Genomic DNA, 19004 nt, shown 5'->3' on the forward strand with positions numbered 1-19004 from the left:
CCAATTTTTACAGATGCATCATAGAAAACATCCTATCTGGCTGCATCACAGCCTGATATGGCAACTGCTTGGCCCAAGACCATAAGAAATTATAGAGAGTCGTGAACACAGTCCAGACCATCACGCAAATCCGCCTTCCATCTATTGACTCTGTCTACATCTCCCACTGCCTTGAGAAAGCAGGCAGCATAATCAAAGACCCCTCTCACCCGGGTTATTCGCTCTTCCAATTTCTTCCTTCAGACAGGAGATACAAAAGTTTGAGAACACACACTAACACATTCAAAAACAGCTTCTTCCCCGCTATTTCCAGACTCCTGAATGACTCTCACATGGACAGATCTGATCTCTTCACACAGCTTCTCTACTGAGTAATACTGAACTCCGTATGCTCACCTGTTGCCTGTGCCTATGTATTTACCTTGTGTATTTATGTATGTCAGTACTTCCCCGAAGCGGTAAAACTACAACAACTTCTTCGCAGCCTTGAACACATCATCAATGAAGACAAACATCTTGCCAAGGCCGTCCCCACACCCCCACTACATGCCTTCAAACAACTGCTCAACCTCAAACAAACCATTGTTTGCAGCAAAGCACCCAGCCTTCAGAACAGCGACCACAACACCACTCAATCCTGACATGGCAACCTCTGTATGGAATGATCTGTCTGGACAGTACGCAGAACAATACTTTTCATTGTCCTTCGGTACACGTAACAATAAAATAAATCTAAATCTGATAATTGGAGGCGCCAGGTCTGTCTGTAGTGCTGCAGTCTATTATAATAGGAGGAGCCAGGGCTGTCTATAGTATTGCAGTGTGTTTAAGATTTTAAGTTGAACAGCAGTTTGCCATAGGATTTGTGTATGACAAGACAGAAGTGTACTGAATCTGCTCTTGTAACGGCATCTCTCTAAAAGTATCTACACAAATAAGCAAGTAACCAGTTCTGTTAACTTTATTCATAAGTGGCATTTGAATTGTATTGGCTTGCTTAATTGAAATTAGTAACATGTAGATGTAGGTTCAAATGTTTCTTTTTATTTAAGAACTGCTTAAATGATAATCGTAACGCTACTTATTTGATAATGTGGTTAATTCTGTACTTAAGTTAAAGTTTGCTTGGGCGTAGTCATCACTCCTGGGGTGAAGCATCTTTCCTCACAGTTTTGCAATTGGAAAAATTGGTTGGAACTCTTGTTCAGTATCCTAACAAAGGGTGGGGTCTGGTCCATTATCCTAACAAACTTGGAGGCTGTTTACTGGAATTAAAATGTGTAATTCCTAGTTTGGTTTTGGATTATTGAATTTAAAGACAGTGAAAAATTGGTGCTTTCTTTCAGGTGTTGATACTCTTGTCAGTCTAAGTAGGGAGTCATGATGTGGAGACACAGGCATTGAACTGGGGTGGGCACAGTAAGAAGTCTTACAACACCAGGTTAAATTCCAACAGCTTTGTTTCAAATCGCTAGCTTTCGGAACGCAGCTCCTTCCTCAGGTGAATGAAGAGGTGGGTTCCAGAAACACACATATAGGCAAAGTCAATGATGCAAGATGATGCTTTGAATGCAAGTCTTTGCAGGTGATTAAGTCTTTACATGTCCAGACGGAGCGACTGGAGAGAGGGATAATCACAGGTTAAAGAGGTGTGAATTGTCTCAAGCCAGGACAGTTGGTAGGATTTCGCAAACCCAGGCCAGATGGTGGGGGGTGAGTATAATGCAATATAAATCCAAGGTCCCGGTTGAGGTTGTACTCGCGTGTGGGGAACTTGGCTATCATTTTCTGCTCGACAATTCCGCATTGTCGCGCGTCCTGAAGGCTGCCTTGGAAAACACTTACCCGAAGATCAGAGGCTGAATGCCCTTGACTGCTGACGTGTTCCCTGACTGGAGGGAACATTCCTGACTGGTGATTGTCGCGCGATGTCCATTCATCCGTTGTCACAGTGTCTGCACGGTCTCGCCAATGTAGCAAGCCTTGGGACATCCTTTCCTGCAGCGTTTGAGGTCGCACGAGTATGTACCACGTACCTGGTGGGTGGTGTTCTCACGTGTAATGGTTGTACCCATGTCGATGATCTGGCATGTCTTGCAGAGGTTGCCATGGCAGGATTGAGTGGTGTTGTGGTCACTGTTCTGAAGGCTGGGTGCTTTGCTGCAAACAATGGTTTGTTTGAGGTTGAGCGGTTGTTTGAAGGCAAGTAATGGGGGTGTGGGAATGACCTTGGCAAGATGTTTGTCTTCATTGATGAAGTGTTCAAGGCTGCGAAGAAGTTGTAGTTTTTCCGCTCCGGGGAAGTACTGGACGACGAAGGGTGTTCTGTCGATTGTGTCCCGTGTTTGTCTTCTGAGGAGGTCGGTGTGGTTTTGTGCTGTGGCGCGTTGGAACTGTTGATCGATGAGTCGAGCGCCATATCCTGTTCGTATGAGGGCATCTTTCAGCGTCTGTAAATGTCTGTTACGTTCCTCCTTGTGTGTGCTGGGGGTTTTATTGGAAGACTCAGACACTTCAAAAAGCAGCAGTTTTAAATGTATAGAGCTGAGGGAGCAGACGTGAAGACAATGAAAGTCTTGCTGGCTTGCATCTTAAATGAACTGTCTGACCTGCTCATCATCTGTTAGGCAGACCAGTTCAAAGTGAGGAGACCACATCAAAGTTTAAACAGGTCAGACAAGGATGATGATTTTAAACAGAAGGCTGCCTGAGATCACCATGCCAAGAGTGATGTTCAGGTTTGCCAGGGCTGCAAGGGCAGTCTCGACACTTGTTAGCCACTTACCCACAGTGCAAGCCCACCCAACCACAAGGACCCCCTCCCTCTGCAGCCTAGCAGCCAGAGGAGCACATGAGCAAAAGGGCTGACCCCATTGACCCTCCACAGGGTCCATCGCACCAGGACTATGCTTGTCAATATTTGCACTAAAGCCCGTCCAGTAGAGTTCCCACTGGCGGGGTTGAGGGGGAATTTGGGCTTCCATCATGTTAATCGCATTCAAAATAATGCATATGAGCTGTTTGCATGTTCCCACCGGCCCGGGATGGGTCTGGAACCGGGGACAGGCCCGACACCGATACCGCTTTTGGGTCCATGCGGATTTTCCACACAATTGGGATTTCCGATCCTAGCAGCGGGGAGTGGATTCCACCCCTTAACTCTGGTGGACATCATGAAAAAGAATGTCAGTTTGGCAACTGTTCACTGCTTTGCTTTAACAATGATGTGGAGATGCCGGCGTTGGACTGGTGCTGTGCTTTCACCCGAAACACATTAAAGAAGCCATCCCCTATGGACAAGCCCTCCGTATACACAGGATCTGCTCAGACAAGGAGGAGCGCAACAGACACCTACAGATGCTGAAAGATGCCCTCGTACGAACGGGATATGGCGCTCGACTCATTGATCGACAGTTCCACCGCGCCACAGCAAAAAACCGCACTGACCTCCTCAGAAGACAAACACGGGACACCACTGACAGAGTACCCTTCGTCGTCCAGTACTTTCCTGGGGCGGAGAAACTACGACATCTTCTTCGCAGCCTCCAACACATCATCAGCGAGGATGGACATCTTGCCAAGGTCATCCCCACACCCCCACTACTGGCCTTCAAACAACCGCGCAACCTCAAACAAACCATTGTTTGCAGCAAATTACCCAGCCTTCAGAACAGCAACCACAACACCACAAAACCCTGCCAGGGTAATCTCTGCAAGACATGCCAGATCATCGACATGGACACCACCATTACACGTGGAAACACCACCCACCAGGTACGCGGCGCATACTCGTGCGACTCGACCAATGTAGTCTACCTCATACGCTGCAGGAAAGGATGTCCCGAAGCGTGGTACATTGGCGAGACCATGCAGACACTGCGACAACGAATAAACGGGCATCGTGCGACTATCAACAGGCAGGACTGTTCCCTTCCAGTTGGGGAACACTTCAGCAGTCAAGGACATTCAGCCTCTGATCTCCGGGTCAGCATTCTACAAGGAGGCCTTCAGGAGACGCGACAACGCAAAATTGCTGAGCAAAAACTTATAGCTAAGTTCCGCACGCATGAATGCGGACTCAACCGGGATCTGGGATTCATGTCGCATTACATTCGGCCCCCACCAACAAGCCTGGACTTGCAGAGGCCTACCGACTGAACTGGCTTGGGACAATTCACACCTCTTTAACCTGGAGTTACCTCTCTCTCTGCATCTTTGATGATTTGATTGCCTGCAGGTGCTCGCATTCCGGGGCATCTCTGACTGTGTCTATATAAACATTTCTGGAACAAGCCTTTCCATTCACCTGAAGAAGGAGCCGTGCTCCGAAAGCTCGTGTTTGAAACAAACCTGTTGGACTTTAACCTGGTGTTGTAAGACTTCTTACGTTGCTTTAACAACGCCTTTTTATTTCCGATTCATTGAATCATACAATACACCCAATTAGTTCCATTCCCCTGCTCTTTCCTCATACCTCTGTGTAATTTGCTTTTTCAAGTACATATCGAATTTACCTTTTAAAGGTTACTGTCAACTACACTTCCTCCAGCCTTTCTGATAGATTGCTTTTCTGGTCACCATGATTAGCTACTTAAAAAAGATCTCTCCTCTTGTTCTTTTGACAATTATCTGAAATCCATGTCCTCTGGTTACCTCCCACCCCCCTTTCCTGTGGAAACATTTCCACTGCATTCACTCTACCAGACCCCACATCATTCCAAACACCTAGTAAATCTCCCTTTGACCTCCTGTGCTCTAAAGAGAGCAATCCCAGCTTCTCTAGCCTCGCCACTGAAACTGCTTTATTTTAATCTAATGCTACCCTTTTTGAAAACCCTCACTTGCTACTGCTTCCCATTCCCTGGACTTATGATTCACTTCCAGCTGCCATCAACTCACACTTTTATTAATGTAGCAAGTCTGGGTTTTCCGATTCTTGGAAACTTAACATTATATTATGCATTTTAGATATCAAAATTGATTCAGAAATCGGTATTTAATGTTTCAGTCCATTTTAATCTTGAAATCTGTTGTAAAGGCACTTGCAGTGTTGACATGCATCATATTCAGTTTCGAGAACCATCGTTCAGGAGGAATATATTGACCTTTGACAGGGTGTGGTGCTGGTTCACCACACTAATACCAGGCTTAGAGGATTAAAGTATGAGAACAGGTTTTTATATTCCTGGCATGTATTTCTTTGAGTATAGAAAATTGTAGGGTGATCTGCTCGATGTGTTTAAAACAGAGAAATTTTCCTATGATGGGGGAAATTCGGAGCAATGGGAGCAACCTGTTAAATTGGTGGCACGGTAACACAGGGCGCGATTCTCCGCTCCCCACGCCGGGTGGGAGAATCGCGGGAGGGCCGGGCGACTCACGACACGCCCCCCCCCTGCCACCCCCCGCTCGGAAGAATCGACGCTCGCCGTTTTTCACAGCGACCGACGATTCTCCGGCCCGGATGGGCCGAGCGGCCTGACGTTCCTGACCGGGTCACGACGGCGGCAACCACACCTGGTTGCTGCCGTCGTGAACATGGCCGCCAAATGCTCATTTGAAGCTTGTGGGGGGCGGAGAGGGGAGTGAGCACCACGGCCGTGCTCGGGAGGGGACTAGCCCGCGATCGGTACCCACCGATCGTCGGGCCGGCGTCTCAAAGCAACTCACTTTTTCTCCTCCGCCGCCCCGCAAGATCAAGCCACCACGTCTTGCAGGGCAGCGGAGGGGAAGACGGCAACCGCGCATGCGCGGGTTGGAGCCGTCAGCTGTCGTGACGTCAGCCGCGCATGCGCGGGTTGGAGCCGGCCAACCTGCGCATGCGCGGCTGACGTCACATAGGCGCCGCCGTCGCGTCATTTATGGAGCGTCGCTCCTAGCCCCCCCCCCCCCCCAGGTGGGGGTGAATTAGGTGCGAGGAGCAGCCTCCGAGTCCGTCGTGAAACTCGGCCGAATTCACGACGCCTTACCGATTTATTGCGGGAGCGGAGAATTCCGCCCACAGTGTTTAGCACTGTTGCTTCACAGCGCCCGGGACCCGGGTTCAATTCCCGGCTTGGGTCACGATCTGGGCGGAGTCTGCACGTTCTCCCCGTGTCTGCGTGGGTTTCCTCCGGGTGCTCCGGTTTCCTCCCACAAGTCCCGAAAGATGTGCTTGTTAGGTGAATGGACATTCTGAATTCTCCCTCGTTGTACCCAAACAGGCGCCGGTGTGTGGACACTAGGGGATTTTCACAGTATCTTCATTGTAGTGTTACTGTAAGCCTACTTGTGACAATAATAAAGATTATTATTAAAATTAGAGCCAGGCCATTTAGGATGGGAATTAGGATGCACCTTATTCACACCAAGAACTGGGATCGAAACCTGGAAGCCTCTCCTTGAAATGCTGGGACAATTGGAGCTTTCAAAGGTTGGGGAAGGGGATCAAGGCATATGGAGAGAAGAGGAGCAAATGGAGTTGAGATACTGATCAGCTATCTGTCTGAATGGCAGCCAGCACCAGGGGGTTAAGTAGCTACTGTTCCTATGTTCATTCCATTGGCCTGAACTGCATCTGAACCCATGCTATTAAATAAATTATTTCAGTCTTTTATTATATAAAGCATTCCAATCGTTTAAACTTCGAATGAAAAGGTTCCCAAAAGAGATTTTGCTGCATTAATGTAACAGCGGGATGATCAAGCATGGTTCATGACTTAGCGGGCATCTAAGTAGCAGTAGATTTATTTGTACTTTTTATAATTAACTTAGACTCTGCTGGCAGTCATAAGTAAATTGCATTTCAGAGGCGGAATTCTCCGAACCCCCGCAGGGTCGGGGAATCGCACGGGGCCAGCGTAAATCCCGCCCCCGCCGTGGCCGGAATTCTCCTCCACCCGGGAATCGGCGGGAGCGGGAATCACACCCTGCCGATCGGCGTGCCCCCCGCGGCGATTCTCCGTCCCACGATGGGCCGAAGTCCCGCCGCTGACAGGCCAATCCCGCCGACGTGGTTTAAACCACCTCTGTGCCGGCAGGATTAGCGGCGTGAGCGGGCCCCCCGGGTCCTGGGGGAGGGGGGGGGGTGCGCGGGGCGATCGGACCCTGGGGGGTGCCCCCACAGTGGCCTGGCCCGCGATCGGGGCCCACCGATCAGTGGGCGGGCCAGTGCCGTGGGGGCACTCTTCTTCTTCCACCGCCGCCACGGCCTCCACCGTGGCGGAGGCGGAAGAGACCCCACCCTACCGCGCATGCGCCGGTGGTGACGTCAGTGGCCGCTGATGCCCCGGCACATGCGCGGACTCACGCCGACCGGCGAAGGCCTTTTGGCCAGCCCCGCGCCGGCCAGCGGGCGCCAAAGGCCGTTGCCGCAGGTTTTGGTGCCAGTCGACGTAGCGGGAGCCATTCCGGCGCGGTCCTAGCCCCTAAAAGTCCAGAGAATTCTGCACCTTTGGGGAGGACCGATGCCAGGACCGCCTGCCCCGCCGGGTAGAGGAGAAGTTCGCCCCAGGTTTCTGAATGTGACTTGGAATTTCTCCTCACGTTTGCGCTCTATGATGAAATCGATTGAATGTTTTAACATCAGTTGTGAATAAAAATTCACTCAAATGTTATTCAGTTGTTGCACAGAGCATAATAATGTCTGCACATCAGCTCATTATTGGTATTAATTTAGGCCAATTAGTACTGATCCCTTATGCTGCATTTACAGACGGAATTACCCCAGAACGTTGTGATTGAGATGTTGCTCAAGCGCCCTCTGGTGTCACTGAAATGCCAAGTTCCTTCACCACTATTTGGAGAACAAGCAATGACAGAGGGAATTAACAAAAGACATATGCACCGTTTTCAGTTCTGAATTTGAGAATAAAGATATAATTTCTTCATATACTATATTACTGCAGCAGCTTGTTTTGTTATCGGCAATGGCTATTCTCATGACATAATAAAATGAAAGCTGCTCTATTTTGGAGTGAAATTAGGAAGCATTTTCATACAAAGGGCAGTGGAAACCTAGAAATTCCTTCCCTGTGGTGCAGTGGTTAGCACTGCTGTCTCATGGCACCGAGGACCCGGGTTCAATCCCGCCCCCGGGTCACTGTCGGTGTGGAGTTTACACATTCTCCCCGTGTCTGCGTGGTTTCATCCCCACAACCCGAAGATGTGCAGGGTAGATGGAGTGGCCAAGCTAAATTGCCCCTTAATTGGAAAAAAGAAATCCTTTGCCCAAATGGCTGGGGCAATTGCAACTTTCAAATCCTGTGACTGATGGATCTTGATTTGACAAGGATGTTGAGGTACGGGCAGGTAAATGGAGTTGAAATACAGACCAACCATGATCTGATTGAGTAGACAAACGTGACTCCTGTACCTTTCCTGGTCAATGAATTCTACAATCAGCACATTTTAACTGAAGATTCTCCTTTTGTTTCTTTTCACCTAGAATATCCAGCACTACCCAGTGCTTCCTCTCCACGATCCCGTGCCATTTCTTGTGGCAAAGAGAGCACCGCACGATGTGGCCGAGTAACATTTGCAGATGATAAACCCCGAGAGTTCCCTCCAGTGGATCCCAACTTGAAATTTCAAGATGAGGCTGAGGCCTATCATAGGGTCACCTCCCGCCCACACTTCACCCCACACCCAGGTACTGTACTATCCTAAAGCCGCAAACTCGGCACAAAATTACAAAAGGCAAGAAACGATGCAAAGAATCCTTCAACCAGTTCACATATTGTCCCCAAGTGAATACAGACCGTTAGTCTGTTGATTTAGTTCATTGTCATTGAGAGATACGTGACTGAAAGAGATGGACCAAGTTATACCATCATAGTAGTACGTTATAAATTATTAGTTGATGAAACATTTAAAAAAAGAGCTGCGTAAAGTTCACACAGTACACTGAAAGACATGTGAAGACTAACGTGATAATCTGTAGTAAACACAGAAAATGCTCGAAAAGCTCAGCAGGTTCGGCAGTATCTGTGGAGAAAGAAACAACAGTTAACGTTACAGGTTAGTGACCTTTCTCCAGAGCCGGATCAAGTTAAGATGGAACAGGTTTTAGGCAGGCACAGAGGGAATAATAACAAAAGGGCCATCTGTGACAGGGTTGAAGACGGAGATTTATTGACAAAAGGAACAATGGCGCACGGTCTTCTTTTACCCTTGCACCATCATTCCTTTTGTCATTAAGCCTCTCAAGTGTCCATGGGAACAACCCACCGGCCCCCATCGTTATGTCTAACCTCCTCCCTCCCCACCTTTCCCTGCCTCTGTAACTGCTTAAAGCCTGTCGCATCTCTAGCCTTTTCCAAATCTGGCTGCAGGCCATTGACTTGAAACATTGATTGTTGTTTCTCTCTCTGCAAATGCTGCCTTCTGACGTCTTCTGCTTTTATTTCAGATGATCAGAGTTCGCATGCATTTTGCTTTGGTCTGCTAATTAGCAAATTGCAAAATCAAAGCTCTCAACAATTTTAGATATAGGTGCAAAGATACGGCTCTTCAAATCAGAGTTTAATAATTGCAAATGCGTTGGACCTTAAAAGGGCAGTGGTGAATTGATTATCGTAATTACTGAGACCAATTTGAACACTGATGTTTACGACGCAAAAGTAAATTGAGCTGATTGTGGCTCTTTGCTCGAGGGACTCCAAACTGATCCCACTCTTTTATTTTCTTCCCATTTTATTTTGTTTATTTTATTTAGGGTTGGAGGAAAGTCACTGTGGTATCCTAATTCTTAGTTCATTGCTGATTATAATGGAACAGCATTCATTTTTTAGGTGATCCTGTCAGAAAAGAATGCCTTGGCAAGAGTGCCACCTGCTGGGCTTTGGTTTGAAGTACACGACCCCCCCCCCCCCCCTCCCCCCCGTGTCTGCATGGGTGTCGCCCCCACAACCCAAAGATGTGCACAGTGGGTGGATTGGCCATGCTAAATTGGCCCTTTAAGTGGTAAAAAAGAATTGGGTTGTGAACCAAGTGAAAGAATCTGCCACTTTTGTCCACTCTCCTAGCGTGTCCAAGTCCTTCTGCAGCCTCCAAGCTTCCTCAACACTGTTTGTCCCTCTGCATATCTTTGTATCATCTGCAAACTTAACAACCATCTTCCAGATCATTAATGTGTATCGTGAACAGTTGTGGCCTTAACACTGACCCTTGCGGAACACCACTAGTCACCGGCTTCCATCCTGAAAAAGACCCCTTTATCCCCACTCTCTGCCTTCTGCCAGTCAGCCAATCCTCTATCCATGCCAGAATCTTACCCTTAACACCATGGGCTCTTAACTTATTTAACAGTCTCCTGTGCGGCACCTTGTCAAAGGCCTTCTGGAAATCTAAATAAATCACGCCCACTGGTTCTCCTTTGTCTAACTTCCTTGTTACTTCCTCAAAGAAAACAAATTTGTCAGACATGACCTCCCCTTGACGAAGCCGTGTTGACTCAGTTCTATTTTATCATGCACTTCCAAGTACTCCGCGATCTCTTCTTTAATAATGGACTCTAAAATCTTACCAATGACCGAAGTCAGGCTAACGGTCTATAATTTTCTGTCTTCTGCCTCCCTCCCTTCTTAAACAGTGGTGTTACATGAGCCACTTTCCAGTCCTCTGGGACCCTTCCTGCCTTCAGTAATTCCTGAAAGATCACCTCCAATGCCTCCACAATCTCCTGGGCTATCTCTTTTAGAACCCTGGGGTGTAGTCCATACGGTCCCGGTGATTTATCCACCTTCAGACCTTCCAGTTTCCCCAGAACCTTCTCCTTAGTAATGGTCATGGCACTCACCTCTCCCCCCTGGTTGTCCCGGAGCTCTGGCATCCCACTGGTGTCTTCCACCGTGAAGACTGATGCAAAGCAATTATTCAGTTCCTCTCCAATCCTCTATCCATGCCACCACCTTGTCCCTAACACCATGGGCCTCTTATCTTATTTAGCAGCCTCCTGTTCGGCACCTTGTTAAAGGCCTCCTGGAAATCCAAACAGATCATGTCCACTTGGCTCTACTTTCTTTAACGTCCTAATTACCTACTCAATCAGGCATGACCTCCGCTTGACGAAGCTGTGCTTACTCAACCCAATTTTACTATGCACTTCCAAATAAGCCACAATCTCATCCTTAATAATGGACTCTAAAATCTTACCAATGACCGAAGTCCGGCTAACTGGCTGTAAATTCCTACCTTCTGCCTCCCTCCCTTATTAAACAAGAGTGTTATATTAGATATTTACCAGTCCTCTGGGACCCGCCCTGATTCCTGAAAGATCACCACCAATGCCTCCACAATCTCCTCGGCTATCTCTTTCAGAATCCCGGGGTGCAGTCCATCCGGTCTGGGTGATTCATCCAATGAGAGACCTTTCAGCTTCCCCAGCACCTTCTCCTCCTTGATTGCCACTACATTCACCTCTGCCCCTGACTCTCTTGAAGTTCTGGTATGCCACTTGTGTGTTCCACAGGGAAGATTGATGCCCAGTCCCTATTCAGTTCAACGGCCATTCCTTTGTTCTCCATTACTACTTCTCCAGCCTCATTTTCCAGTGGTCCAATGTCCATTCTTGCCTCTTTAAGTTGACTTTTAAGTTGATAACACCCAGGTCTACCTCCACCATTTCTCCTGCCCCCTCTACTGCATCTGCTTTACCTGACTGCTTGACTTGGTTGGGCTGTGATTTCCTCTAACGCTAAACTTCTTAAACTTTTGCCACCGATTCCATTGTTGCAGGCTGAACAATTCAGTTCACAACCTTGACATTCTGTTCAGCCTTGAACTAAGTTTCGGATGCATATTAGCTCCATCACAGAGGCAGTTTAATTCCACCTCCATAATACTATTCATGCCTCCTCTACTGCTGAAACCCATATTTATTGCTTTTTCACCTGTAGACGTGACTATACCAGTGTTTCTTGACCAGTTTCCTGTCCTGCACTCTCATAAACTGCAGTTAATCCAAAATCCCATTGCCCAATATCAGTCCAATGGCACACAAAGTTCTACTCGCCCATTACCTCTATCATTGCTGAACTATATTGGATCTTGGTCTAACAACAGTTGAAGTTTCAAATTCTCATTTGTGTGTTTTAAGTTTTTTCCAATCTCTGTGACCTGCTCCAAACAAAGAACAAAGAAAAGTACAGCACAGGAATCGGCCCTTCAGCCCTCCAAGCCTGCGCCAACCATGCTGCCCGTCTAAACTAAAATCTTCTACACTTACGGGATCCGAATCCCTCTATTCCCATCCTATTCATGTATTTGTCAAGATGCCCCTTAAACGTCACTATCATCCCTGCTTCCACCGCCTCCTCCGGCAGCGAGCTGCAGGCCCCATTACCCTCTGTGTAAAAATAATTGCCTCGTTTATCTCCTCTAAACCTTGCCCCTCGCACCTTAAACCTATGCCCCCTAGTAATTGACCCCTCTACCATGTGAAAAAGTCTCTGACTATCCACTTGGTCTATGCCCCTCATAATTTTATAGACCTCTATCAGGTCGCCCCTCAACCTCCTTTTTTCCAGTGAGAACAAACCAAGTTTATTCAAACTCTCCTCATAGCTAATGCCCTCCATACCAGGCAACATCCTGGTAAATTTCTTCTGCACCCTCTCTAAAGCCACTACGTCCTTCTGGTAGTGTGGCGACCAGAATTGAACACTATACTCCAAGTGTGGCCTAACTAAGGTTCTATACAGCTGCAACATGACTTGCCAATTTTTATCCTCAATGCCCCGGCCAATGAAGGCAAGCATGCCATATGCCTTCTTGACTACCTGCTCCACCAGTGTTGTCCCTTTCAGTGACCTGTGTACCTGCACACCTAGATCTCTCTGACTGTAAATACTCTTAAGAATACTCTGACCATTCACTGTATATTTCCTACCTGTATTAGACCTTCCAAAATGCATTACCCCACATTTGTCTGGATTGAACTCCATCTGCCATCTCTCCGCCCAAGTCTCCAAACAATCTAAATCTTGCTGTATCCTCTAACAATCCTCATCGCTATCCGCAATTTCACCAACCTTTGTGTCGTCCGCAAACTTACTAACCAGACCAGTTAAATTTTCCTCCAAATCATTTATGTATACTACCAACATCAAAGGTCCCAGCACTGAACCCTGCGGAACACCACTCGTCACAGCCCTCCAATCAGAAAAGCACCCTTCCATTGCTACTCTCTGCCTTCTACGACCTAGCCATTTCTTATCCATTTTGCCAGCTCACCTCTGATCCCATGTGACTTCACCTTTTTGTACCAGTCTGGCATGAGGGACCTTGTCAAAGGCCTTACTGAAGTCCATATAGACAGCATCCACTGCCCTACCTGCATCAATCACCTTTGTGACCTCCTCGAAAAACTCTGTCAAGTTAATGAGACACGACCTCCCCTTCACAAAACCATGCTGCCTCTCGCTAATATGTCCACTTGCTTCCAAATGGGAGTAGATCCTGTCTTGAAGAATTCTCTCCAGTAATTTCCCTACCACTGACATAAGGCTCACCGGCCTGTAATTGCCTGGATTATCCTTGCTACCCTCTTAAACAAAGGAATTACATTGGCTCCAACCCCACACTTCCCTTCACCCCCTAATTTTCCTTTCACTGACTATGGCCTCCCAACACCCTCTGGCTCCATCGTTAACCCTCATGCCTCTCCATTATACCTCTTCTCCTTAAAACCACCTGTTTGACCAAGTTTCCAGTCATCCCTCCTAATGCCTACTGTGCCGAGATGTTCATATTTATCGGATTGCCCTTCTGCGAAGTGCCTTGGTGCTTACTTTTGCTCCAATATTATGGACTCTATTTTCCTGTGTAAATGAAAGCCATTACTGGTTAAAAGTGGAAGGGCATATTTGCTTATGCAAAACAGGGAGACTTCCCACGCTTTCATCCATTTCTTCGTTTAATGTCATTGTGGGTCCTTTTGGGGCTGGTTTAACACAGTGGGCTAAATAGCTGGCTTGCAATGTAGAACAGTGCCAGCAGCACGGGTTCAATTCCCGTACCGGCCTCCCCGAACATGCGCCAGAATGTGGTGACTAGGGGTTTTTCACAGTAACTTTATTGAAGCCAACTTGTGACAATAAGCGATTATTGTTATTAAAACAAAAATGTGCACACTGCGTATTTTGTGATTTCCTCAACTATCAAGATTGACTTAACGTTAGAGAATACTTTGGGGACCTGAGTGCGCAGTGATATTGATGCCCTCACTTTCATTAATGGGGATCTCTAAGAGAGTGTTCCTCTCTCACACAGTCAAAGAACATCTGTCCGTCACAGAGTGTTGCTGATGGAGGCACAGCATTGACAAAATATATGTAAAAATGACAGACCTTGATTGTTCACATTTCACCTCTACCTCACTGTCTTGGCATGTCATTGTGAATGCACTAGATGATTTCTGCAATATATAGTTTGATTTGAAGACTGTGCTGGTTTGGTTTCCAAATTCGGCTGAGAAAGCAGCCAGAGAGCAATTGATTTAATACCGCAGGGGCAGCACTGTGGCGCAGTGGTTAGCATTGCTGCCTCATGGCACTGAGGTCCCAGGTTCGATCCCGGCTCTGGGGTCACTGTCCGTGTGGAGTTTGCACATTCTCCCCGTGTTTGCGTGGGTTTTGCCCCCACAACCCAAAGATGTGCAGGGTAGGTGGATTGGCCACGCTAAATTGCCCCTTAATTGGAAAAATGAATTGTAATGACTACACTTCAATGACAATCAATTAGGCGGGGATCCCGAAACATCCCCAGTCTCAATGGAAGTTCTTTATAACGTATGGTATTTTCCACAGGCTCCTCATACAATCCTCCCGCGCCAGGGCATCACCTTCCTCGGTCAACGGCATCTTGCACTTTGACTGTTTCCTTGCCAGCCAATGAGGTGAATGGAGAGAAGCTGAAAGCTGGGGATCAGCCTGTCAGGCCAGTACATGGTCAACCTTCAGAAATGCCAAACCTACTGGGTGAGCGTCCCTCAGCAGTCCCGCCTGCTCCAGCCTCCCGCCACACTCATACAGAGGAGCTACATGTCAGAAGGCAGCCTGGGCCTCAGAAACCTGGTGAGGAAGATGGGAAGAGCAACGGTACCAGACCCAGAGACTGTGGGGTGAGTTGCTATGCTCAACACAAGTGATTTGGAAACGGAGAGGGCAGGTGGAGCTTAGACTGGCTGCTTAAAAAATTCACAAAACAAAAGGCTTTAATTGCATCAAAATGAAAGAAAACTGCTGTGGGTATTGGAATCCTGAAATTAAAACAAAAGTGCTGAACATTAATTCTGTTTTTCTCTCCCTCCACAGCTTCTTGACCTCCTGCGTGTTTTTCAGCATTTTCTGTTTTTCCTTTAAATGCATTGATCGACAGAATCGGAGTGCCAAAATCATCAGACATTTCTGGTTGATCATGTCTTGTCCGGATTGCAGATACAACGCTTTCATTTTTGCAGCATTTTGCTTTGTAGTAGAAAGATGCAGCTCGCACATGCAGCTATTTTTCTCTAAGGGATGCAGGGATAAATTGATTCAGAAATTGGCCCTTAATTATTTGGTTGAAAGCTTCCAGTTTTGGGCATTATCATTCAGAGGGCTTGTTTGAAGACGGCTATCTGCTTTCTCCTTTCCGATGCTGGCATTCTAATTGTGGTGATGTGAAAATGCTGCAGTTGAACACCCAGAACCAAATGCTACCTACAAGCAGGCAGTGCGCACAAAGCATTATCATGCCCGTAACTATGGCATTTAAATGGATACTAGTCTCCGTTCAACATATTGCCGCCTTCTGACAACCCTGGCATGTGCATCTTGATCGAGGTCATACAAGTGAAGTATTTCCTTGATTGATTGGATTGGGTTGGATTGGATTTGTCTATTGTCACGTGCACTGAGGTACAGTGAAAAGTATTGTTTTGTGAGCAGCTCAACAGATGATTAAGTCCATGGGAAGAAAAGGGAATAAACGAAAATACATAATAGGGCAACACAAGGCATACAATTTAACTACATAAGCACCGGCATCAGATGAAGCATACAGGGTGTAGTGTTAATGAGGTCAGTCCATAAGAGAGTCATTTAGGAGTGTGGTAACTGCGGGGAAGAAGCTGTTTTTGTGCGTGTTCTCAGACTTCTGTATCTCCTGCCCGATGGAAGAAGTTGGAAGAGTGAGTAAGCCGGGTGGGAGTGGTCTTTGATTATGCTGCCGGCTTTCCCTAGGCAGCGGGAGATGTAGATGGAGTCGATGGATGGGAGGCAGGTTTGTTTGATGGACTGAGCTGCGTTCACAATTCTCTGAAGTTTCTTATGGTCCTGGGCCGAGCAGTTGCCTTACCAGGCTGTGATGCAGCCAGATGGGATGCTTTCTATGGTGCACCTGTAAAAGTTGGTAAGGGTTAATGTGGACATGTTAAATTTCCTTAGTTTCCTGATGAAGTATAGGCGCTGTTGTGCTTTCTTGGTGGTAGCAGCGATGTGGGCGGACCAGGACAGATTTTTGGAGATGTGTACCCCTAGGAATTTGAATCTGCTAACCATCTCCACCTTGGCCCCGTTGATGCTGACAGGGGTGTGTACAGTACTTTGCTTCCTGAAGTCAATGGCCAGCTCTTTAGTTTTGCTGGCATTGAGAGATAGATTGTTGTCGCTGCACCACTGCACTAGGTTCTCTATCTCCCTCCTATATTCTCACTCGTCGTTATTCGCGATCCGGCCCACTATGGTCGTATTGTCAGCAAACTTGTAGATGGAGTTGGAACCAATTTTTGCCAAGCAGTCGTGTGTGTACAGGGAGTAGAGTAGGGGGCTAAGTACGCAACCTTGTGGGGCCCCGGTATTGAGGACTACTGTGGAGGAGGTGTTGTTGTTCATTCTTACTGATTGTTGTCTGTTGGTCAGAAAATCGAGGATCCAGTTGCAGAGTGGAAAGCCAAGTCCTGGGTTCTGGAGCTTTGATATGAGCTTGGCTGCGATTACAGTATTAAAGGCGGAGCTGCAGTCAATAAATAGGAGTCTGATGGAGGAGTCCTTGTTGTCGAGATGCTCTTGGGATAAGTGTAGGGCCAGGGAAATGGCATCTGCTGTGGACCGGTTGTGACGGTATGCAAAGTACAGTGGATCATGGTATTCTGGGAGTATGGAGGTGATGCGTTTCACAATCAACCTCTCGAAGCACTTCATTACAACTGAAGTCAGGGCCACCGGACGGTAGTCATTGAGGCATGTTGCCTGCTTCTTCTTTGGCACCGGTATAATGGTGGTCTTCTTGAAGCAGGTGTGGACCTCGGAGTGGAGTCGGGACAGGTTAAAGATGTCCGCGAATACCTCTGCCAGCTGGTCCGCGCAGGCTCTGACTGCACGACCAGGGATCCCGTCCGGGCCCGTCGCCTTCCGCGGGTTCGCTTTCAGGAAGGCCGATCTGACTTCGGAAGCTGTGATGGTGGGTACGGGTGAGTTATGAGCTGCTGGGGCACTCGACAGCGGATTGTTGGTTACCTGCTCGATCCAAGCATAGAATGCATTGAGTTCATCAGGGAGGGGTGCGCTGCTGCCGGAGATACTGCACGGCTTCGCTTTGTAGCCCGTTATGTTGTTTAGTCCTTGCCACAATCGCCGAATGTCTGTCTGTGACTCTAGCTTGGTTTGATATTCTCTCTTTGCATCTCGGATGGCTTTGCGGTGGTCGTACCTGGATTTCTTGTATAGGTCAGGGTCGTCTGACTTGAACGCCTCAGATCTGTCCTTCAGTAGGGAGTCAATCTCGTGATTGAGCCATGGTTTCCGGTTGGGGAACGTACGTACTGCTTTCTTTGGCACGCAGTTGTCCACACATTTGCTGATGAAGTCTGTGACAGTGGTGGCATACTCTTTTAAGGTGTTCGCTGAGTTCTTAAATATGGACCAGTCCACTGTCTCTAAGCAGTCACATAAGAGCTCTTCTGTTTCCTCGGACCAGCACTGCACGACCTTCTTAGCTGGATTCTCCCGCTCGAGTTTCTGCTTGTATGCCGGGAGAAGGAGCACAGTCTTATGGTCTGATTTTCCAAAGTGATTGAGTCCATAATTGCATGGCAGTGTGGCGATCAGAGTGTGCAACTTGTCTTGTTAACATTGACCATCGTGTGACTGAATGCAATTCATTCTCTGCAGCACAGTTTACCGATTCAAACAGAGAGAGTCAGATCTGTGGGTCAAAGTCAGTGGGCTGGATTCTCCGTTTCAGCGGCTAAGTGCCAGCTCGAACGGAAAATTTGTGGGCACTTTACGACGACAAAACTAGCGCCAAACCCTCACCGATTCCGGGACTGGTGAGGGGCTGGCAGCGGCGCCGGGTGAAACTCCCGCGCCAAAAATGGCTGGAGAATGGCTGGGTCCCTGGTTGCGCATGGCGAGGATCTACAGCGGTCGCGCCGTACAACATGGCGCTGACCGTGTGCGGACCCGACCCGCCATCTGCGACCCCACAAGCCACCCCTCATTAGTCCCTCCACCCCTCGTGGAGTCCCTCCCGGCCAACGACAGGGATCCCGGCGGAGTGTGGTGGTGCTGGACACAGTCTGCAGGCACCATGCCGGGTTCCGAACCGCTGAGACCATACTTTTCTTCCTTAACCTGAACCAGGAGAAAGAGCACTTACACGTGAACATGTTCTGCACGATAATACTAAAGCCATTAAAACATAGAGTGCCGTAAACACTCTCCAGGCCAGGCAACATCTGTGGATAGAGAGAGAGAGGGAAACAGTAATTATAGTAAATCCATCTTTTGCAGAAAAAAAATGAATTTGCTCAGGTGGGAGTGACAACTGGTGATTGAAAATGCTTTTAGGATTATATTTTCTCCCTTTCACAAAAGTAGGCTATTATCATCAGCACCGGACAGTTTATTTCACCAGTTGTTAGCTTATACAAACGCTGTGAAGCACTTGACAGGAGCTGATGTCTAATTTGTGGGTGCTGTGTGAAAACAGTCATTTCTGAATTTTTCACTACCTTTCTCTGCTGTATGATTTCCATTTCACAG

The 19004-nt window shown here is 47.8% G+C and overlaps 1 protein-coding gene across 1 annotated transcript in view; it reads left to right on the forward strand.

The window, feature by feature from the left end:
* Window positions 1-19004, forward strand: part of cep72 (centrosomal protein 72) — a 216146-nt gene that overhangs the window by 159473 nt on the left and 37669 nt on the right. Inside the window, exons 10-11 of the mRNA XM_038796786.1 lie at window positions 8426-8629; window positions 14787-15100. Of these exons, the coding sequence (XP_038652714.1) occupies window positions 8426-8629; window positions 14787-15100 (518 nt within the window). The remainder of the gene's footprint in view (window positions 1-8425; window positions 8630-14786; window positions 15101-19004) is intronic.

The sequence above is a fragment of the Scyliorhinus canicula genome, chromosome 5 (genome assembly GCF_902713615.1).
Source record: "Scyliorhinus canicula chromosome 5, sScyCan1.1, whole genome shotgun sequence".
NCBI lineage: Eukaryota > Metazoa > Chordata > Chondrichthyes > Carcharhiniformes > Scyliorhinidae > Scyliorhinus > Scyliorhinus canicula.